Genomic DNA, 23,029 nt, shown 5'->3' on the forward strand with positions numbered 1-23,029 from the left:
TGATTTATTTTCCCACTGATTGTATTCTAGTGCATGCAGGGGGAACCTCTGCTGGTGACTCTTTGTGTTATGATTTTGTTGCGAAATAAAGCGAAATACGTTCCTTTTTAAAAATTTGAGTGCGTGTGTCTCTCTCTAACAATAAAAATCTTGTCTGCATTATTGAGTTTGAGTGAATTTTAAAGCAGAAAAAAAAGTTTTACCTGGCTTACCTGCAACCCTGATCCAAAACACGTGTCAGATCAGCTTTTAACAACAAAATAACACATAAACCGGAACAAGCAGGTCTTTCGAAACGTTACTGTCATCGTTTTCATATTCATTATGTCAGAGGTACTTCTACTTCCTATTTCTGCTGTTTAAAATATGCAGCCATCTCTCTCTCAGACAGTAGAGGAAATATCAACACACCAGCTTCACCTTCATCAGAAATAGCAACCGTCAGATGATTAGAACTGGGCTGTCCCACGGATGCTTTTCACATCAGCCATGGTGGAAATAGACGCTTCCAACTCCTGTCTGTCTGCGGTGAGAGTGCTGCGCGTTTCCCTGGTGGATGAACTGGAAGGACGGATCGACTCCCTGTTGGAGGAGCTGGTGGATCAGAAAGCGTTCACTCGGGATGACCGGGAGGAAGTGCTGTGTCAGCCGGGGCCCCGGGCCAGGGTCCGGAAAGTGTTGGATATCCTGGAGTGCAAAGGGGAGGAAGCAGCGAAAGTTTTCTTGTCTGTTAGAAATCATCAGCGGCTCTCCCAAGATGCGCCTCAAGTTCCATCCTCAGGTTTGGGGAATACATTTTTAACTGCGGAAAATGTGACATGATATAGAAAGATTTTTCTGAGTTTTTAAAAAGCTGAAATTTAAACCTTTATTTAAATATAACCAACATGGGATGCATGCACTAAAGCTGCTATTTATTACCTCATGTGGTTAGCCTTCACTTTTGTTTTCTGCAAAAGAAAACATGCTGGCTGTATTTTTAGAAAAGGCAACTAACAGATTTCACCGTAGTAATGTTCACTTGTTTGGTTGATACCCTTTCAGGTCCAAATCAGTTGTTGGTATAGGGCAAACAAATAGCTGGTTAAACTTCAGCAGTCACAAACCATTTACAAGATTTTTTTTTGCGGCTTTACACAGTTCTTTTAATTAACTTTTCAATCAGCCCCGTTTTCTTTCTCATCACCAGTTATTCTCTACATTAACATTTTCTTCATCTAAGTCAACACAAAGCTTGAACTTTAACGTCACATTTTTTAACGTAACATTATAGCATAATAAATTGGAATATTATTGAAAAGCTCATTTATTTCAGTAGCTCAATTCTAGTGAAATAGATGAATTACACGCGGACTGAAAGTTTTTAAGCCTTCATTTATTGTTAGTTATGGCAGGGTTTCAATACGGTGATACCGAAACTGTATCAAGGATAAGGAAAAGAAAAAAAATCTGATAAAACCTGTCTTTGTGAAGATGTTAATACAAGTGTGTTAATTAGTTTTGCTCTAAATGTGCTGGACCGAGTGGAGCAAAAATATCAGAGCTGGAATTTTATATTTTGTGACTCTGCAGGATTACTGAAGGTCTGAACGTGGTTTTGTGTCTGTGAGTGATAAGTCATTTGGATGTGGATTTATTTGTTTTGTTTCAAGTGGGGCAAAACTGTAGATGCAATGTAAGGTTTTTTGTAAACTGTGACTCGAACATAATTTGTCTACTTACAAATTTGAAGAGGCGAAAATGTTTTGTTGAAAGACTGAAAGCTGAATATATTATTGCAAAACTCATAAGAGCTTTCTCTGTGACTTTACAATCTCTAACACTTTTTTGCACCAAATACCTCCGTAGCAGTTAATCAAATTTACGATTTACCTTTTTTTTTTTTTTTTTTTTTTTTTGCCACTGCAGAGTACAAGAAGATGCAACAAAAGCACAAAGACGTCTTGAGGCGCAGAAGTGAGAGCATGCTTTTCTACAACAGTAGGCACGGAGACAAAATCCTCTTTTCCGAACATTATGTCAACCTCCTATTAGTGGACGGACACCAGGCCTTAGAGATTAAGAGACATGAGGTGCTGGCTTTTGGACAAAAGAGATTGTCTCTGCAGCATAAATCAGGGCTGCAAAGGAAAATTGCACCAGCTGAACTGTTTTCGAGAACAAACGAAAAACGTTCAATAAAGAAAGTGCTGGTGACGGGGGTGGCGGGAATTGGCAAAACGGTTCTGGTGCAGAAAATTCTCTTTGACTTTGGGCAGAACAAGGACCACCTGGCATTTGACTTTGTTATCCACATGAGCTTTAGAGATTTAAATCTTATTGACAAACCCACAAACTTCAGAGAGTTGGTGCTTCGTAAGAACAGGCACCTTTCTAAAGTACTGGATTGGATCTTAGCAAACGATGACAAACTCCTAATTATCCTGGATGGGTTTGACGAGTTCCGACACTACAGGAGGTGCGACGTTGACGTATTCGTGTCCAAGCCAGAGGAAGATGCAGAGGTGAATGAAATTTTGGGGAGCTTGTTGCAGGGTGAGCTGCTACCCAACGCCTCTGTCATGCTCACAAGCCGGCCTACGGCTATCAACCACATCCCTGTCGGATGCATCGACCGTTATGTGCTCATTGCCGGATTCTCCATAAATGAAGTTCAAGACTTCTTCCTGAGGTATTTCCAGGATGCTGCTGTGGCTGACAGAATGTTTTCAACAGTGTCGGCAAATGAACTAATGCTGACACTGTGCTATATTCCTGCCTTCTGCTCCATTGTGTGCTGCATCCTCAATGAGAGCAAAGATCTCTGTGGGGAAAGCCCAAAGACCATGACGGACATTTATGTGCAATATCTAGTGGCCTTGCTCCGTTCTCACACCCAGTCAAGAACGAAGACGTGTCCTGAAGACCAAGGAGCAAAGACCAACCAGCAGCTGTCTGATATTGTGTTGAAGCTGGGTCGACTTGCCTTTAAGAAGCTGATGGAGCATCAAACGCTCTTCTACAGCAGCGACCAAGATGTGGCCGGGCTAGAGGGATGCAGCCTGGTTAGTACCTTCCTTGACACGACAGTTGCACAAGAGCCCGGGTTCACTGAAGAGGTTTTCTCCTTTGCCCACCTCACTGTTCAGGAGTTCTTTGCTTCTCTTTACTGCGCTGTGACGGACCAACCGTTGCCTGATGCAATGCAGAGCAGTGACAACCAGAACAATGGACACTTGGACCTCTTCAGCCGCTTCCTGTCTGGAATCCTCTCAGATCGGAATTCCAATTTCCTGTCAAGACAAGTGGGACTTCACTGCCGGGAGGAAAAAGTAGAGATGTACCGTCGGAAGATCACAACAGATCTCGCAGTGCTTTGTGAGAACGGAGCCCATATTCTGAACTGCTTACATTGTTTGTTTGAGCAACAGGACCCCTCAATGACCCTGCCAGCGCTCCCAGAATTACTTAGAGTAAATGTCAGCGACGAAACGCTCGCTCAAATGGACCATAATGCCATAAAGTATTTCCTAGCCCTCACAGAAGGCAAAATACTATCAGAACTGGATCTTACAGGGACTGGAGTGAACCGTGACTCTCTGAGCGATATTCAACCATTTCTGCACAGATGTCAGAGACTGTGGTGAGTGCCAGGTGAAATTTAGCTCACTTGCAACTACTGCAGGTGTTGAAAAAGCATCTTCTGCCCCCCTTGCAGTTTTCCCCCATTTTGTCACATTCAAATCCCAGAAAACCTGTTGAATTTATTGTCATCTCCCCTTTTTTTCTGACTCAGTCACTGGTATTTCTGTGTGTAATTTACAGTCGGTATGAATTGAGCTCCAATGGGAAGGACTCAGAGGTTTGTTAGCGAGTAAGAATTAGCATAAAGATAAAGGAACAGCTGAAGGTCACGAAAACCAAAGCGTTTTTGGGAAAGTTAAATGCTATTTTTAATATTTTTTTATTATAATAATACTACTACTAATAATATTTTAATATTTTTTTAATCATAAAACCTTTTGACTACCATTTTCCTTCCATTCTTCTTCCATTTCACATGCCATATTTTCTCTTGATCTGTCATATAAAGTTCCAATACAATACCTTAAAGTTTGTGGTTACATTGTGACGAAAAAGTGAAACAGTTTAAAGGGTGAGAAAGGTTTTTCTTTTTTTTTTTTTTACAAGGCATTAGATTTACTTCCACGTGTCAAAACATGTGCACTTGCTGCTCCACTAATGAACTCTCTTTATTCCAAAGGCTTGGAGAAAATAATTTAGACATGGACGCGGTTCAGGTCGTTGCAGACGTGGTGAAGGTCTCGGAAAACCTCACCCACCTCGGGTAAGATTTCATTCATCCGGCTGGCTGCTACACCTGAATTCATTTTCTCAGAATTTCAAACAGCAACCAGTAGCAAAAACTTTTCTGACTGAATTAATTCATCAACAGGGTCTCAGTCAAACAATGTCACTCGTTCTGTTCTGTTTTCAGGCTCGGATGGACAAACATCGGTGACGAAGAACTACAAGCTCTTTGCACTGCGATTCGGGTGAAAAAAAGGGTTCAAGAGTTGTGGTAAGGCAAAACTTGTAGTGTTGACACATAATACTACATAAAGCATTTTAGAGAAGTGAAAGCAGATCAACAGAATGAGAAATATCCTGTTGCATGTGGTATAACAGCTTGTTTTCCCCTAACTTCTGTTTTTTTTTTGTCAGTCCAATTCAAATATTGAATATTCTCACAAATTTAGTGTATCCAAAAAAGACGCAGAGAAAAGGGAACAGAATCTGCATGTTGATTCATGTAACTACTGACCTATTTAAAACTTCATGTAGCTAACAGTGCCTTGCAAAAGTATTCCTACATCTTATATATATATATATATATATATATATATATATATATATATATATATATATATATTACATTTTACTGTATTTCATTGCGATTTCAAGTGATTGACCAACACAAAGTGGAGCATAAATGTGACATGGAAGGAAAATTTACATGGTTTTCAAAATTTCTGAAAACTGCCCTTGTCTGACCTGTAAATTTAGGCAGAATCCTGATAGGTTTCAGTTTTCAGATAATGAAACAAATAGTACTCCATGTTTTTTTTTGTTTTTTAGAATATTATTTATAACTTAACCCTGCTTTAAATTTCTTCACCACTTGTAATTTTATCCTGAGATTAAATTACACACAGGTGGATTCTCTTTACTAATCGGGTGATATTATTGCACTGGATTTTATTTAGGGGTATCACGGCCTGATTTTGCACAATATCGTTTTCAGTTTTTATTTCAAGGAAAAAAATGGAAAATTATGAATCATGCAATACTTTGTGTTGGTTTATCATTTAAAAAAATCACAGTGAAATACACTGCAATTATGTGAAAAAAAACTTCATGTAAAGGTGTATGAATACCTATGAATTAATAATTTGTTCCCAAAGGATGGAGGGTAACCGAGTTAGTCACAGAGGTCTGCTGTCACTCGCTGATTTGACGCCTGATCCATTGCAAATAATTGTGTAAGTTTAAAATCTTTTTTTTTTTTTTTCAATGTACAGAACTCTAAAGCTTTTTTCTTTTATTTCCTCTTCTTCTTTCAGGGTCATATGGAACAACCTGTATGAGTCCGAGTCGGAGAGTCTGTGCAGCCAGGACAGGATCACAGCAAATTTTACAGATGAACAACTGTGGCAAGAGTGGGGGGAATGGGTTTTTAGGCGCTGCCAGGTCAGCAGCAATGAGAAGCTAGTGACGGTACTCCACAAAGTTTGCAACATGTCAAATGGCTGGCTGGAGCTCCACTGGGCAAAGACCTTCTACAGTCAACTGTCGCAGCTCATTAAGAGCCGGATAGAGTGCTGCACAGAGGATGACATGCGCAAGAAACTCCAAAAATTTGACAATCTTTTAAATCTCTGAGATCGTTTTATTTCCCGCTAATTGTTTTATGAAAGACTAAAGAATGAAAATGAATGGTACACGGGACGACGTCATTACGTCCTCTTTTAATGATTAACACTCGACCACAAATTCTTGTGTGCCAAAATGACCCAGAGAGGAGTGGAGCAATACACAGTCAATGAAACAATGGAAAGTTTCCCAGATTCTAAAATTGTTTAAACAAATACACACCAAAAATCCCCTTGGTGTTTAGAAAGAAAAACCATTGAAGCAAAGCTATGTGGAAAAGTAAGCGCATCCTTGCTACTTTCGTGGGATTAAGAATGAAAAGTAGCAATTGGGTAATAACACACATTTCATTTTCCTATGATCAGCCAGTATACACGATTAGTCCCAGAATAGATTCAACAAGTTTCAGTAAGCATAATAAATGTTAAAGTTCAAGACAACATAATTAGAAATAGTCAGAACAAGTATGACTTATTTGGAGGGATTGATAGGAGGAAAAATGTTTCAAAGATTTCAGTACTATCATGTCGGTTTTCACCGTTGCATCTGAATGATTCACAAAACTTGAGTCAGAACCAAATTTAGAGAAAACCATACACAGTGTATGACGAAAGACCTTATACCAACTGCCAAGTATTATGGCTTAAAATTCTCATATGATCAAAAATAAGCCCATCTGTCAATACATGACCTAAGCTGGGGTATGCAAGGAAAGAAGTGGTGTTGAAAGAAGAGCGGTCCAAAAATCCCCCACAATGACGTGACAGACTTTATAAAATGACAACTTCAGGTCACTGCTGCTAAAGCTGGTGTATGGGGGTGTACTCACCTTTTTACAAGCAGCTTTGACATTTTGACTTCAGGAAGGTGAGTCAATTTTTGATTCAGGGGAAGGATTATAAGCATAATTTATAGGCCAACCAAATCAGGGGAAGGACGCGCACTACATTCAGAAATACCTCTATGGAAAAGTATTTCCATAAAAGAAAGATGTGGCCCGTACGGGGATCGAACCCGCGACCTTGGCGTTATTAGCACCACGCTCTAACCAACTGAGCTAACCGGCCTCATATGTGTAAAACGGCCCCTAACATAAATATATATATATGCCTGCTGATATAGGTGTTAGTGGATTTGTGTTCTATTTTGTTGTTTATTGTTTCGGCGCCAGACACCTAGCAGGATCGTTTTTTTCAATGCTGTTTTCCAAATATCGACATTTCCCTGAAAGTAACAGCACCTCTACTACCTCTCCATCGACCGGATGTGCTTTTGCTCATTTTCCAAATTAAATCAAAGACTGTAGGGAAAGTTGCGTGAATACACTATTTTCATTGTTTTTGACCATAACCTGTCATATTTCATACATGGGTGCCTCTAAGAAGTTTTCAAATGTTGGCCAAAAGACGGCCACTAATATTGGGTCGGGATATTTAAACCAAAAGCCATGAGTAAAATTTATTTTTGCTGTCATCAAATACACTACTTTAATGGTTTGTTGAAGGTGTGAAATTTTGACTCAGAGCCGTAGAACGGTATTTCATGTTTGGTCTTATATTATTCTTTTTTTTCTTTCTGCTATTTATTATTTTATTATATGTATTTATTTATTTATTTATTTTTGTCATGTACATCATTATTTAATTAATAAAATTGTTACATCCACCCGGGATAGTAAGTTTGGACATTTATTTTGAAATCCCTAACCGGAAACTTAACTAGTTCCTCTGACGAAATAACTGTGCGCCATGTCCGAACGAGCTGCTTGTGTTGTGTTACTGGAGCTAGCTCTGTTTTAAGCCTATTTTTGTATTTATCGTCGGGTTAAACTCCTCAAACAGGGTGAGTTCAACGGACAAGTGTGTAATTTAGATGAATGTGGAATGACTTGTTTAGAAAAGCATTTTAAGACTAGAGTGTTCTGAATCTGTCGCCACTCGCGAGTTTTCATTCATTAACGTCACAAAGTTGCTAAAACTAACAAATAATTACCCTAACAGCCTATGAATTACTTATAAGTTAAACAAGATTAACCTAATTCAGAATCTTTCGTCATCTGGCCCATTTATTTTGTACAGGTGCTGGAAAAGGTTTGGGGCAAGCTATTGTTTTTTGGTGATCAGATGACTGAATCATCTGGCTTTACAGAGATAGAAAAGTTCAGAAACACTCTCAGATCTGCCCTCTAACATTGTTTTCGTGTTAAAGCACCACTCTGCTGCCCCACATTAATTATGATGAAGACAGAGAAGGAAGCAGGGGATGATGGAGCAACAAAACCCAGTGACAGTAGCAAGGAGACGGAAAAAAAGAAGAGATCCCGTGTCAAGCAGCTCCTCACCGACATTAAGAGGCAGGTGGAGTTCTGGTTTGGAGAGGTCAACCTGCACAAGGACCGCTTTCTGAAAAAGCTCATCGATGAGTCCGACAGTGGATGTAAGGGTCTAGTAACGAGACTGAAAATGTAACCATAAAATTGAGAATACATTAAGCTTTGCACCACACTTCTTTGGTTGCAGATGTTGACTTATCTGTACTGACGAGCTTCAGTCTCATGAAGAAGCTGACTACTGACACTAAGCTGATCGCTAGAGCTCTGAAGAACTCATCCGTAGTGCAGGTACGGCTTTTGCTCCAAATAATCATCACGTGTTTTGCACTATTTTCCTAATTCGAGCTTCTAGGGGCTCAAACATGTCAGTGGCGCATAAAAACAATTATTATTTTTGTTTCAGATAAACCTCGATGGAACTAAAGTAAGGCGTAAACATCCGCTTGGAAACCCACCAAATAACGTCGACAGTCGGACGGTCTATGTGGTAAAACACATTTTCTTCTTCTGCAACCTCTGACGGGTTTTACCAGAGCTCCTTCTTCCACAAGCCTCATTCTTTTTTTTTTCTTTAATCTGTCTGAATGGTGGTTCATCATTTATGAGCATTGCAGTAATTTCAGAAAGTTTGACTTCATGTGGCACACATTCTGAAGGATTTTTTTTTAAATCTCTTTGTCAGGAAAGAAATAGAAAAATGAAAGTTTTTAATCCCCCGTTGAATGATATTTGCAGAAACACTAACGCAATGATGTTTTTCTTTTGATGAGTTCAATGATTAAACTCTATCCAATTTTTTAAAAATTTTTTATTATTGTCTCTTCCCCCTTCAAGGAACTTTTACCGAAGGACGTGACTCACAGCTGGATCGAAAGAGTTTTCACAAAGTGCGGGAATGTGGTGTACGTCAGCATACCCAGATACAGGAGTACCGGTGACGCTAAAGGATTTGCCTTTGTCGAGTTTGAGAAAGAGGAACAAGCTCAGAAAGCTATTGAGGTGATTTTAAGGGAGGGGGTTGTGTAAAAAAAATAAAAAGTGAATTTCATGTATCAGTTGCTTGAATTCCAATTTACAAACGCATTATTTATCTCAAAGGGAAATTAAATGTCGCATCCATGAATCATCATTTTCATCTCCTCTGTGATTTGGGGTCATAGTTCAGGTGTTAACGAGGATGTATTTTGTCCAAAAATATCATAAGCGGGATAGTACTGTCCTCTCTAGACCACATTCTTATCAACCCGTTTGTTTCGCTGAACAAGTTCTTTTAGTGTTGTTGAGCTACACTGTTGAAAATGGCTTATATTAAAATGCAGCCAGCACGTTTAGCAGTATTTTCCCAAATTAGCAAGCCGTACTTCTTTGAACTGTGATGGGAAAAACATTTAACACTTGTTTGTATATTATTGTTGTTTTCTGTGTCACTTCTTTGTGACGTGATCTGTGCATTAACATACAAAGTTGCTGACCATCTCTCTAAAACTATCTAAATTAAATTTCATTCGTCACACTTTTTTCTTTTTGCGTGACTCTGGAAATTGTGAAATCAGTTATGCCAGATGTTTAATTTGCACTGTTTCCAGCTGATATGTGTCCTCTTGGTAAAGAGTGTGGAATCTTTGAAACATTAAGATGAAGATAAGAAATTTTAAGCCATTTAAAAACCTCACACATGCTGTTTGCTTCAACAGAAGCCACATGATAAGTTTTTATTTCTGAAACAGATGTTGAACAATCCTCCTGAAGACGCTCCAAGGAAGCCGGGGATTTTCCCCAAAACGTTAAGTAGGAAACCGATTCCTTTTGCTGCGGACAATTCGCAGTCACGTAAGTTGAAATGTTTAAATTTTTCGCACACGTTATTGATCGCAAAGCTACTTGTGTGACACTTACTGGGCGGTGATGCTACGTAGGGGAGGAGGAGAAGAAAAAGCGCAAGAAGAAAAAAAAGAAGGACGGAACAGCAAAAGCATCGGCAGAAAAAGTCCAAGAGGTCGCGATGGAAGCAGAGCCGTCGGAGCACAAGAGGAAACACGTGACGGCAGACTGCGATCCGGAGACCAGCAGCGCACAGAAGACACCGGGAAAATTATCAGAGAAAAAACGACGACGGTCACAGACTGCGGAGGGATCGGAGGGTGACGTTCCCTCTAAGATTAGGAAAACCAGTGAAAGTGAAACTGGGCATAAGGAGGAAGATGAAGCCAGCATGAGTAAGTTCTCACTCATTTCCTTCTCTCTTGCACTCTCGGTGTGTCTCATCTGCGTATGTGTTTTTTCGTACCACCCTTTTTTCCTTCCACTCAACTTTCCATCAGTTTGCCAATGATCTTTTGTGATTGACCCTCCTTACGGAAGTGTTCGATAATTCAGGACAACTGTCAAGTTGAACAACACTTCTGTCTGTAAAATGTGTTTTATTTCACATTTTAATTTTGAAAGAAAGTACATTTTAAAATATCCCTTGAGCTCTACAAAAAAATGATGGAGTTATAGAAATATAATATAATAATTTCTGGCGTTTACAGTCATCTCTCTTGTTTTTTTTGTAATTAAAAAAAGCTGCTACCTGATCATTCTCCACATTTCAATTCAGTTGCGTGACAGTGATCCACCAGACAAGTGAATGACCCGCATTGACTTAATTTGTACTTCTTTTTTTTAGGAAATGACAAGTGTAAAAGTGATATCTTTATAATCACATGCCTAATAAATCCTTGGCTGTTTCACTGCGTTTTTCCCCGTCTCAGATCTGCCCAGTAAAAGCGACACGGAGGGAAACACGGAAAAAGGCAAAGAGAGCACAGATGACTTGACTGTGAAGGCGAAGAGGAAGAGAAAAAAGAAGCACAAAGAGAAGCTGAAAATTGGCGAGGAAGTCATCCCGCTCCGGGTTCTGTCAAAGTAGGCCCTACATCCCCTTTTTCATTCGATTACATCAACACTGGTTCAATACAGTAAAGCCCCTGCTGGATTTCATCACGGCGTTGCTTCTTTTAACGTCTGTTTGTCTATTTGAAGGAAGGAATGGCTCGAGCTGAAAGAAGAGTACCTGGTCCTACAGAAGCGCAGCATGGCGTCCCTGAAGAAATGCATCAGCAAGATCAACCACAAGGATGGCGACGCTGCTCAGGATGGAAACGGTGATTTTTGGAGTTTTAGGCTGTTTTGAAACCGATTAGTTTAGTTATTTTTGGGGGTAATGTCGGCAGATTGCATAAAACCCCCTAAAACATCCACTGTAGTGGTTGCAGAGGTCATTAACACATTTGCAGGAATGGCCAAGTAGGTCGGCTTGCGTTTGAAGATTACAAACCCACGGTGGTAGATGGTGCAGTTGTCACGTTTCTGACCCATAATCAAGTGTTTTTCTGGAATGTTTAGGCCTCTTTCTGAACCAAAATAGCTCTACTGATATCTGAAAATACGGTTTGTTGAGTTTTGTATCCTTCTCCCCTCTTTCAGTCGATATGAGCGACAAAGCGGAAAAAGAAACTAAGCAGGGTCCGCAGTTTGTCAGTGGCGTCATTGTGAAGATTACAGACAGCAAACCGTTACCGGCGAGGAAGATCATCAAAGTACAGTAAACCTACATGATCTCAACTTACTCCTGAAATTCAAAAAGTGGTTGATTTACTTACGTTTCACACGGATGCTCTTCAATAAGTTAGAATTTGTTAGAGATCTAAGGTTTTTCTGTGATTTATATCAAAAAGTGAACAAAGTGATTAGATTTATTCACAGTAATATGTTGCAAGCATTTGTTTCTGATAATGAAAATCCAGAAAGCTAAAGTATTACATAAGATCACCACTTACTTTACATGGTGAATATTTTCCTTTTTTTCTTCCACTCAACTTTCCATCGATACACCCAGATGAGAAGCAGTCTGTAATTGGCTTTTTTTTCTTTAGCAATTATATTTTGTGGCTTACCTTTCATTGTTGATGTTGCCAATAACTGTTGATTGTCAGTTTGAATAATATTTTTTGTTACTTTTTTTTTACTTCACAATTCAACATTTTAATTTAGTGACAAAGTAAATTTTAATATTTTCCATGAGCTCTAATCCAAAACCATTAAGTTACAGAAATGTACAGTTGAAATGTGACTGTCTGAAAATAATTAATTGAAATATTCACTTTTAATAATCTTACTTACAAGATGCACCAGTGCAGTTTCAAGTCGCTTTATCTGTCGTCTTTTACTGACGCTTGCACAGGATGCTCTGTCCAAAGTGTCTCCAGTTGCTTATGTTGACATTCTGGACGGAGATGTTGAATGCCACGTCCGTTTCCACACACCGGAGGACGCGGCCGCCGCCGTCAGCAACGCTAAAGAGCAGCTGCTGAAGGAACGCAGCTGGAAGCTCGAGATTCTTACAGGTCAGAAAGTTTTCTCCTCGATATGCAGAGAGAGAAATTGTTTAAGCGTTTTAGCTGAGATTGCTTAAAGATGTATTTGTTTGTTGTGTTTTCTTTTTTTGTTTTTTTTATTTTGGATCCTCTGTTTAATCTTATGTTAAAGGTGGCCACGAACAGCGGTACTGGCAGAAGATTTTAGTGGACCGCCAAGTCAAACTGAATCGTCCCAGGGAGAAGAAGCGAGGCACAGAAAAGGTGAGCCAAAAAAAAAATATTTAAAAAAAATAAAAAGTCAATCAGGAATAATTGACTATAAATTGCTGATATGTGTTTATGAACAAGCCGAAACACAAATGCAAGGAAAAGATTAAAATCCTAGCATCAGATTGTAACCATGGCAACACAACAATCACATTATGAAGATTTTTTTTTTTTTTAAATTTTTTATAATTCCTTTAAAATGTTAAAATCTTTTAATTTATTAATACTGAAACCATCAAATCAAACTTAATATTGTCACTCTCTCTCTCTTTAAACAAATACACATTCTAGATCTGTGTTTAAATTCAGTCACTGATGGACTGGAGGCCCAACGCAGTGGCTTAGTTTGCTTATGCTTCAGGCCGGCTTTGCCAACATTTGAATTGTTCCATTTCTGGTGTTACGGCTCTAACACAATGCATCTCATTTCAAGGCTTCTTCTGATCTTTCATTTCATTTTCATTACTTTGTCACTTGGCAGCTCATATCCAAAGCTGAGAAAATCATCATTGCCCGAGCCAAGGAGGCCAACAAGCACATCCGCTTTGAAGAAGACTGAGTTCCCCAAGGTTCACCACTCCAGGTTTTCACTGATGAGTGCTTGGCTAAAGTCGAATTGTCCAATTGTGCCCTACGTGTCATTTTTGTGGTCGCACTGGAGCCCTTGTCATAAACCAGGATGCTGCTAGGGTTAAAGATGGTTCTAATTTTTTTTATTTTTTTTTATTTTGTTACTGCATCAGTGTTTTTGAAAAGCAGCCCTGTATAAGTGTAAATATTCTTTTAAAGAAATTTTCTCCAGTGAAGACGTGGTAGAGTCACCTGCTTTTTAATAAAATGAAATGACATGCTTTCAGATTCTGAGTTTGTAAATTTTGACTTGTGTTGCAATTTCTTTCTTTCTTTCTTTTATTTAGTGGTTAAAACAAAAAGCAAAAAAAAGTAGGTTTAAGATCTGTAAAGAAGTTGTGTCCAATCTTGTAATTGTTTTGTAACAGTAACCAAAACCTATTATAAGTTTCATTAATCTAATGAAGGTCAAAGTTTCTTGATGGGTATCTGAAGATCACATACGGATGAAAACACCTGGTTTTATTCAAGTATTTTGATGTTTTTAATCAAACATGTTTGTCTTTACCAAAAATAAATGTTTGGTAAAGACATGAGTAAATGAGTAAAAAAAAAATAAAAATACCATCTTCATTTTCTAATCAAAATACTGAAAATGACTCATCAGTGAGACAATGAGTGTAAAAAATATGTAAACTCCAAAATCTGTTGTTCTATTTGGACATTTATTGTTTCAAATATGAAAAATACCCAGTGGTAATTGCAGCTCAGCGAACACCAGCGCTTCGCTCCTACCGGTAAATACTGGAAACGCATTTGAAGGCAGGATTTTGGTGCTTCTCCGTGACGTCACAATCACACTTGTTGGTAATTCTATTGATCCTTTTTTTTTGGATCAGGGCTCTTTGTTTAAAAAAATAAATAAAGTCCTTGTGTCGTCCTGTAATTACCCACCTTTTAACACCGTGCCGGTTGAGTTCCAGCTGCAGTCCTGCTGCAGTTTTTATACATTTTCTTTGAGAACCAACTTTTAATTTTTTTTCCTTTAGAAGCCTTGACTTTTTGTTGCTTTATATGTTTCAATGTTGGAATTTTCTAACACCTGCTGGGGTTGAGATCTTCAGTTTCAATCGATCCGGTCTTGAATTTAATATGTTCATGGTTTGTAGTCCGAGTCTCCAGCAGCGCGAGTCTGACCAACAGGTGGTAAAACCCCTTTGTTAAGCTACAGGTGGTGACGGACGTAATCCGCTCTGTAGGTGGTGGTGCTTTCAAAAGGCATTTGCTTTTCTCTTGTTGCAAAGGTTCTTCTATTTCTTTGTGAACTATATAACATCTGGTCAAAGGCCGGGTTCGATTTAAACCTTTCCGGCACCTCTTGCCTCCAATCTCGGTAATCCCCTGTTGGACATAAAGTGTGATACTAATTAAGTTGGAATAATTAGCTGTATTGCATGCATGAGAACGAGCATCAACCAGTTGCTTACTTGAATATACGCTTGTGTAATCCCCCGCAGACCAAACCCGAGGCTCTGGGCTGCATGCAAACTTCCGTACAGTGATAAAGCTTTTTGGTGGCATAGGCACCCTTAGTATCTTTGGTTGAGTGCTTGGTTTTGGTATGACTGCAAACTTCGTTCTGGAAGACAAATCACAGAACTTAGAGGTTTTTTTAAATTTTATTACGGGGTTACAGACAGTGTGACAGTTTAATATAATTCATTAACAGTGAGGGAAATAAATAAGTTATCTCTGACAGATTATTTCAGATGTTTGCTTAGTATTTGCTGTGTTACAGATTTTTCTTCCATTTTAGCTTTAGTACCATGTCATAAAATAATGTTTTTTTTCTTTTATAAAAGATGACCTTCCTAAATGGGAGTGCATCCTATTCAATCTGACCCTGTTTGAAGAGTAATTATCCCCCAATCGGTAGCCCCATTGGCAGCAATAACTTGTATTTTCAATGACTACCTAACTAAGTGACTCTTACATGAGTGTATGAAAAATATTTTTTCCTCTGTTTTCAGAATTGTTCAACTTCAACCACGTTTGAGGCTTTTTAAGTATACGATCTTAACATGTTGACAAAATTGAAATACTGTAGATGTTCTGCGGCAAACAGAACATCTACAGTTGGGAGCTTGGATTTGTACTCCGTGTTTGCTTGATTGTACAATGTTACCAGTGATCTTAGTTGTGGGCTGATCATCTTTCCCATGATTATCCCAAAACTCATGAGGGTTCAGACTAAAGGGGCTTGAACATCAACACCACCCCACATCACATTCCCAACATGCATTTTGATGATGGTCTTTTGTTTTGTCCTAGCCATCCTTTGACAGTTTTTTGGAATGTTATTACCAAAAGAGGTTACAATATAAACAATTAATGTTGCAGACAGGTGTTGTGTTACACTTGAGTTGAGATGTTTAAGCAATTGACTGATCTTCACGCTGCATAAACACACAAACAATCCATGGAAGTTAAACTGTGACTTCTCTGGGGCCAAACGCATTTCTACCAATTGCATGTTTCTGCTCATCTCTGACCATTTGGGAAATGATAGAGCTCATCGGCAAGGGTGAGTTTAAAACATTCCAACACATATAACATGTTTGACACTTTGATAAGAAGTCTATACCTGACTGTAGATATGTCATGGGGCGTCCCCTTTAGTTGATGGTAGGGGTTCTTCTCTTTTGCGGTGAAGGACATAGCAGTGTATCTTCTGGGATCAATGAAGGTGGTCTGGTATATCGTTTTTGGAGGGGGGCCAATATAGCCTCTAAAAAAACTGTACATCAAGGCACAATACAAAGCAACAACTTGGACTTATCTTTGAAGATATCAAGAGATTATTTTAAACACAATAAAATCATATATTTGGTAGATTTATTGTTTTAAGTTTTTTTTTTGGGGGGAGAGGGGGGGAATCCTGCTCTTACAAAGAACTATTTTCTGGAAGAAAAAAAAAAGGCAAGTCGGAAGAATTATGCATATAAACAGCTAGATTTTCAATGTCCTAGATCACATGTAGCATCTTTTTCATATAAGAAAAAAACAGATGCATGAACTCACCTCATCTTTAGAGCTGACAGATTCAGGACGGTTGCGGTCCTTTCTCCTCAGCTGTAAAAGTGATCTGCAAGCATGAATTATTGCAGATTGGGGGGTGTGTGTGGGCTGAACGACGGTAAAAAGGTGGGCTGAACGACGGTAGAAGATGAGCTTCTAAAAATAAACACCGTTGGATCCTGCGTGGTGCGGCGGGCCGCTGCCCGTGGTGATGCGCTTTTTAGACTCTCTAAGAAGATTCCAAACTCCCGCTGTTGGTTCGACGGGGCGGAGGGGCCGCTTTTGAAATAAATTTACCAAATAAGCCCGGGTATTGACGTCACTCTTGATTTGGGTCTTGCACCGGGCAACGTGACTATCTCAGCAGGACTCCATTTGTCACTTTTTACTCTTTTTTAGAGGAAAACCATTTGCTCAACCTAAAATGATGATTTCAAAGTTGAATGAAAGCGACTTGTTCGGGTAGGTAGAACGCTCAGCACCTTTAGTGTGGACGATGAAAGCGATTCTGTCTTTAGTCCACTAGATGGCGACAAAACACAAGAGGGAAAAACTATCAAAACTCAGCATGGTTGCAACGTTGATCCATTTAAAATGTCATCAGTAAATTACAAATCATTTCAGTGGACTGAAATTTAATTTGCTTTTAGAAAGTGAAAATCCTAAATCATACATAATTTGTATACCTACAACAAAAACCTTGGCAAAAGGCATCATAAGGAAAATGCAGCCAACCATACCACAAAAGAGAAGTGAGGAAAAACAAAGTGAACACCATGAAAAAAGCAAATATAGTGCAGTATTACTGGATAATTGTTTGCGAAGAACTTTTAAAAGTGGGAAAAATGAACTGAGCTCTAAGGATGAGCCCAGTGACATGCAGCTGAAAATTTCCTGTTTGTATCTGTTAATAATGTTGATTAGAGCAGAAAAAATTGAACAAAGGATACTGGTTCTCACAATATTAAGAGTATTACGTAACAATAACTCCGTCACTTTTCATATTAGGATTAAGCCCAGCTTTTTAATTACATAAATCCCCGCCGACCAAAAAGCACGTCCAGACAGAGTGCAAACTTCCTGTGTTTGGGATTTTAGTTTTTCTGTCAAAAATACGTATTTTCTGCAGATGTGACGGTCTTAACGTAGACAGGTTGTTAGGTCAAGAGCTTTGCTTATTGATTCAGCTCTTAACAGTTGAAGACAAGTGTTGTTCCTGCATTACTTCAGACAAGGTCCCCCAATCCAGTTCTCATAAAAAAGTAACCAAGACAGAGAAAACAGGCCACCAGACTTGGAGGAACTGATGCTCAGTCTCACATAGCTGCAAAACACTCCTCTAAATGACAAAGGTGATGCTTTCGTGACACAAAACATCATCTGCAAACATCCACACCAGTGGACACTGAGGTTCCACACCGGACATCCTCTTAACCCTGACTATTACTTTTCTGAAATAGACTATTCTTGTCCACTGACACCACAAACTTGATCCAGATCCACATACATGTGTATAGGGTAAACTCCCACAAGCCATTCAGCAGTCAGTGAGGGCAGCAAGACCTTGAAGAGAAAAACCTTAGAATACAAGAAAAACCTTTACAATTAAAGTGGAACTAACCCTGCCAATGGCAAAGTGTGAGAAATGGTGGCGTATTGGTAGATTTCACTAGTCGTCGATGTCCACACTCCAGTTCCGGTAGGTGGCAGTAAATGCACCTTAAGTTGGTTTTCCAACAAAACCTAAAAGAAGAAGAGGAGATGGGGCCAACTGTACAGATATACAATTGGTCCAGATCATAGACATAATATAAGAGTAGACCCCACATTGGGTACTCCGACGCAGGAAATACCCCAAAAAACAACTAGTGAGAAATCTAGTGACTTTAATGGCTTTATAGCCCTGCTGTGTCTTTAGCAATCAACAAGGGCTGCCGTGAGCCTCTCCTGCTTCCTGAAAGGACTGCAGTCAGTCTGACACAGTTGTCCGTCCTGTATACCGTCCCCAGTAGTCGGAGCAGAGGAGTCCCGTTCCACTTAAATACAAATGATCCACACATTTGCAAACGGAGGAGAGTTATCTACCAATGCTAACTGCTGTCGCTATTCCAACTCCTGACTCGCCACCGGGCGGGGTTTTGTGTCTGAGTAAGGTGGGGTTTTATACACGAACTGGTGCCACATCTGTGCATTTACTGTTCTCTTCTAGTATCAAACCTTCTTAGTTGAAAATTTGATTTCTACTTCTTACACTTTTCAATCACCTACAAAAGCAAAACATGTGATTGATGTTATGTACCCAAACCTAGAGAAATGGAGCCAAGGAAGATGCGGATAAGCAAAAAAAAAAAAAGGAGACTATGAAAAATAAATAAATTATGAGCAGTCTTCTTTGAATAGTACGCAACATGTATTGACTATCTGAGGACCTCCACCAAGATAAATCTGAACAGAGTGGTTAATTACACGACCGCCAACTAACTGCAAGAAATGAAGTGGTCTCCATGGACACAGAGCAATGAAGACTTTTCAGTGTAAAACACAAGGATTTAATAAAATAAAGAAAATAGAAGTCTTTCAGCACCAAGGACATCAAGACAGTTGTGTAAATGGACAGAGTGCAGTGCTATGTTAAAACATTTTTAGATGTTATTGCATAATATCCATTTTTGTTGTTTATTTTATTTTATTTTATTTTTTTGACAAACACAACATACCTCTTTTTCTTTTCTCCTCAGATAATGCACATGGTGTCATCTCCAAATCATTTGGTTGGAACCAGAATATCCTCTTACTTTCACAGAATGAAAACAAGAGATTGTTCCAAGCAGAAAGCCAAAAGATTTTCTGTGCTCTTGAGAAATTTAGAGGGTTTAAATTTCTGGTTGTAGCTTTCATTATTCATTATGATCGAGTCACATATTTTAACGAACATGGACATGTTCATTGGATGCTTTTGAATTGCTGTTCTTGACCCAATAGGTTCTTTGTACTTCTCTGGCTTTGCACGTTCTCTTCTATTTAAAGAAGACTGGACTGGTTGCAATTTAGACACATTCTCTCCTACTTAACACTTCCTGCTGTTGCCGATTTGATTGGTACTTCCCTGTTTTTAAACCCCTTTTCTTTTCTCGGCTGCTGTTCTGACACTCTGTCCCGGCTGGATCCAAACACAGCCATGCATTGGAGTCTGTGTCAGATTGTCTTATTGCTTCTCTCTCCTTCCTTAGCGTGATCCGAGCCCTATAACTCTAATGGCTCCGTCAACAGACAGAGCTGTATAAGGAGCCAGAGTTTTATGCTGAGTTGTTACTTAAAAGCGAGTAAGGAGTGAGTGACAGACGAAAGTGGGCAAATTCAGGCAGTATGAAGATGGACCTGAATCCCCTTTCTCAAAAAGTTTCATTCCTCCTTTAAGATTGACACGAATTAAATGAAAGTGACTTTCTCACAGCATGGTTTCTGAGAGCCTGTTGAGCTCCAATAAGCAGACGTAAATAGTTAAATGTGTATTTTGGGCATTTATCCTTCAGTTCTAATCGGCAAAAGCAGTTCGTCGTTTGTTTGGTGGCAGGGGGTGAGAGGTTCACTTTTTTACCAATGCATTCACCCTGTTACATGTCCTAGTCAAAGTCAAAACCCAAAATTCAATTCATAATCTCTGGTAAATCTTGAAAATTGATGTTCACCACCATTCTCCGTTCAATATAAATGACCGTAAGCAATTTGGCAAAGTGAAAAAGGGCAAAAATGTTCTTTATAGATGTGGAAAGCTTGTAGCAAAAGACTTGCAGCTGTAATTACATGGAGAAGTATTGCCTCAGGGGAGTAAAAACAGCCGTATGTGCCTCATATTTAGACGTATTCGTTTGAACTCCCTGAAAGTGTTTTTTTTTTTTCCTCCCTAATGTGCATAACTGAGAATTTTCAGATACAATTAATTTTGATAAAATACAATGACACATTTGTGGTTGTAATGTGACAAAATGTGAAAAAGTACAAGAGTGAAGAGTTGCTTATTCCTCCCCCCATCCCCCCCAGGGCATGTAAGTCATATGAGGCATGCAGCCTTCATTATGTGAGCTAGATTCACTCGCTCATTTCACAAGTGAGCTACAACTCATATTGGCCGAGTGGTGGCGCCAAAGAGCAGTAGGTCCATGACTGTCAAACATGGTGTTTAGAATAATATGCAAGATAAAGTCAGTGGATGGGAAAACTGCAAGAGTTTAGAGTAGATACTGATTTTATCGCTTTTATCGTGATGATAATTGGCGTTGTTCGTAACAGATGTGGGTAATGTGTTCATTTATTTGTGGGATATAATACGATGAAATCTTGAAACTTTAACTTAATACCAGTTGACAAAATCAGCACATAAACGAACCAAAAACCAGACACACAGTGCGGTTAATTTACAGTTTTCTGTGTTAAATCAAAAACAGTTCTTTTATACCATAGTTTCCATCCCACGTATTCCCCCCATTTGATATTATTTTGCGCTTTTACAAAGATATTGCAGCTTCTATCCCCCCCCCCCCCCCAAAACAAGCAGTTATTTTTAAAGCCCTTATTGTGAATCATATTTTGCAGGAAGCAGCTTTTTAATCCCTTAAAAGCATTCTTACGCAGCGCTCTAAACCGCTCCACAAGTGGTGGATCTCACAGGGAAAACAAGCAGCATAACTGCGCTTCCCATCAAGTAATGGCAACCGTGACCGCCCCATCCCAGATTGGAGCACCCAAAAAAAAAAAAAAAAAAAAAAAAAAAAAGGCGCGGGAGGGGGGTATTCAATAAATTATGCTAATCAGTCATGGCAGATTGGAGGCGGGTTGTTGCCTTAATGAGAGTGGGAGCTGTCGCCACAACATGGGCACTGCCTCCCCCCCACACACCCCACTCGCCACCCCTCAGCTCGTGTCTCCTTGTACGTTTCCGTGCGTAACAGCGGCTTCCTTCTGCAGCAGGCTACTGTGCAACAAGTTTGCAGGAGCTCTACTCATCAATCCGTGGCTGTCACCATAAAGTACGCGAACGCATCGTTGCAGTCTCTCTCTCTCTCAGACGCACGCACACAGCAGCACAGCAGGAGCAGCAGCAGCAGCAGCAGCAGCAGCGTGCCATCCCTTTCGTGACTCCGCACCAGATGCGGTTTACTCCCGGCGGCGCACAGTTGAATGCGGGGGATCGAGAAAACAAGAGGAGCGTTTAGTGTGTGGAAAAGACATTTGAAGAGAGTGGAGAAATGGAGAAAGAAGCGAAGCGACACTATCGCACGACAGCGCTGAACATCATCTCGTCTTTATGTTCAGTGGCGTCCATCGCGTTCTGCGTCCATCTGAGCATCAGCGCGGCGGACATCAGGAGCCGAGTTGTGGGTTTGGAGAGCGGGACGTCGGAGCGCACCTTCATCCAGGTCCGCGGATACTCCATGGAGGATTTCAATTCTCTGGTGCAGCAGAGAGTGGATGAGTTGCTTTCTCAGGTAAACCATGACTTTCACTTTTTTTTTTTTTTAGCTGCCTTCGTATGATCTAGTCTCACTTTTCCGTGCAGATGAATTAAAGTGACATTCATTTGCAATTTTCAGCGCTCTTACGAGAATTTCGCCAAGATCAGGACGGCAAGACAAGCCTCAGCTGACTGTAACTGCCCCCCAGGTAAGGGCAAATGCACTTTTCCTAGTCCCAGATACACGCTAACTTTACTGATTAGGGCCCCAAGAGAACTTGGTTGCGCACATACAGGTGCAACTTAACAGATTGTTGAAAAGTTCACTCCAGTTACTCAGTTTCAATGGTGATACTTGCAAGTTATGCTCACAGACTAATCTCTTCCATGTGTTTATTTCTGTTCATCTTGATAGTTATGACATACAGCTAATGAAAACCCTTTGGTCCGTTTTTCAAATAGTTAGAACCAATTAAAAAAAAAAAAGATTCTATATGCAGAAATGTTATAGCCAACACACAATCGTGAAGAAAACAGACTTGACAGTCGTCTACTAGTGACACCGTACCTGACACGCCTGGCTGTTGAGATTGCTTAATCCTATATGAAAGTTGAGTGGAAGGAAAAAGTGTGGCAGAAGAAACAAATCCACAAGCAACAGCCGTAAAATAATTAATAAGCAAAGCCCGTTTGAGAGTTTAAAACACAGGAAATGCAGCTGGAGTCAGGGCTCCAAGAGCAACTGCACAGACTTATCCGCTGCCGTCTCATTCTGAGTGTTAAGCCTCTCTTCAGCCAGAGACGTGGATGTGTCATATCTGTTCTTGAGAATAATGGAATGGACTGTGTCTCAGTGGTACAAAGTGTTCCGTGCAGGAGAAAGTACATTTTGAACTTCATTTGGACATGACGTCTCCAAACGAAGACTCTTGGAGTGACCAGCAAACACACCTGACCTCAACCTCACAGAGGGATATACGGCAGGAGTGCTCAAGTCCAGTCCTGGAGAGCTGCTAGTCTGCAGCTTTTATTATGCATCTGTATCTTCTCCAACAC

General features: G+C 39.7%; 3 protein-coding genes and 1 non-coding gene across 5 annotated transcripts in view; 3 read left to right on the top strand and 1 right to left on the bottom strand.

Annotated features, from left to right (window-relative positions):
* The first annotated feature begins 270 nt into the window (after nt 1-270).
* On the top strand, nt 271-6,645 carry LOC103143396 (NACHT, LRR and PYD domains-containing protein 12-like). The gene is made up of 6 exons (XM_007559922.2): nt 271-781; nt 1,909-3,622; nt 4,244-4,327; nt 4,478-4,561; nt 5,445-5,522; nt 5,604-6,645. Exons 1-6 carry the CDS (start codon nt 472-474, stop codon nt 5,920-5,922), a joined length of 2,589 nt encoding a protein of 862 aa, XP_007559984.2. The 5' UTR covers nt 271-471; the 3' UTR covers nt 5,923-6,645.
* Nucleotides 6,646-6,906: 261 nt separating this feature from the next.
* trnai-aau (transfer RNA isoleucine (anticodon AAU)) lies at nt 6,907-6,980 on the bottom strand. The gene has a single exon. It is a non-coding gene; the product is annotated as a tRNA-Ile (tRNA).
* A 638-nt stretch (nt 6,981-7,618) lies between these two features.
* Nucleotides 7,619-13,732, top strand: larp7 (La ribonucleoprotein 7, transcriptional regulator). 2 transcript variants are annotated; one of them, XM_016675260.1, is made up of 13 exons: nt 7,619-7,772; nt 8,122-8,349; nt 8,433-8,533; nt 8,649-8,732; nt 9,080-9,244; nt 9,973-10,075; nt 10,162-10,461; nt 10,999-11,152; nt 11,270-11,391; nt 11,714-11,826; nt 12,471-12,633; nt 12,776-12,867; nt 13,355-13,732. In XM_016675260.1, the coding sequence occupies exons 2-13, from the start codon at nt 8,148-8,150 to the stop codon at nt 13,430-13,432; spliced, it is 1,677 nt and encodes a 558-aa protein (XP_016530746.1). In that variant the 5' UTR covers nt 7,619-7,772; nt 8,122-8,147; the 3' UTR covers nt 13,433-13,732. The 2 variants fall into 2 exon arrangements, with proteins under 2 accessions (XP_016530746.1, XP_007559985.1); XM_007559923.2 differs by having other exon boundaries at nt 7,619-7,755.
* Nucleotides 13,733-21,416: 7,684 nt separating this feature from the next.
* col25a1 (collagen type XXV alpha 1 chain) overlaps nt 21,417-23,029 on the top strand; it is a 199,112-nt gene continuing 197,499 nt past the window's right edge. The window contains exons 1-2 of the mRNA XM_016675245.1: nt 21,417-22,007; nt 22,113-22,182. Of these exons, the coding sequence (XP_016530731.1) occupies nt 21,768-22,007; nt 22,113-22,182 (310 nt within the window). The 5' untranslated portion in view covers nt 21,417-21,767. The remainder of the gene's footprint in view (nt 22,008-22,112; nt 22,183-23,029) is intronic.

This window comes from Poecilia formosa, unplaced genomic scaffold, assembly GCF_000485575.1.
Source record: "Poecilia formosa unplaced genomic scaffold, Poecilia_formosa-5.1.2 Scaffold111, whole genome shotgun sequence".
Lineage (NCBI taxonomy): Eukaryota > Metazoa > Chordata > Actinopteri > Cyprinodontiformes > Poeciliidae > Poecilia > Poecilia formosa.

What these genes read in the sequence shown, in the direction of transcription:
- larp7 (XM_016675260.1), top strand. Translation starts at nt 8,148, where the DNA reads ATGATGAAGACAGAGAAGGAAGCAGGGGATGATGGAGCAACAAAACCC. An exon ending in AAGCTCAGAAAGCTATTGAG is followed by an intron (nt 9,245 to 9,972) that starts GTGATTTTAAGG and finishes TTTCTGAAACAG; the next exon opens with ATGTTGAACAATCCTCCTGA. An exon ending in GGAAGATGAAGCCAGCATGA is followed by an intron (nt 10,462 to 10,998) that starts GTAAGTTCTCAC and finishes TCCCCGTCTCAG; the next exon opens with ATCTGCCCAGTAAAAGCGAC.
- LOC103143396 (XM_007559922.2), top strand. Translation starts at nt 472, where the DNA reads ATGCTTTTCACATCAGCCATGGTGGAAATAGACGCTTCCAACTCCTGT. An exon ending in CACAGATGTCAGAGACTGTG is followed by an intron (nt 3,623 to 4,243) that starts GTGAGTGCCAGG and finishes TTTATTCCAAAG; the next exon opens with GCTTGGAGAAAATAATTTAG. An exon ending in GATCCATTGCAAATAATTGT is followed by an intron (nt 5,523 to 5,603) that starts GTAAGTTTAAAA and finishes TTCTTCTTTCAG; the next exon opens with GGTCATATGGAACAACCTGT.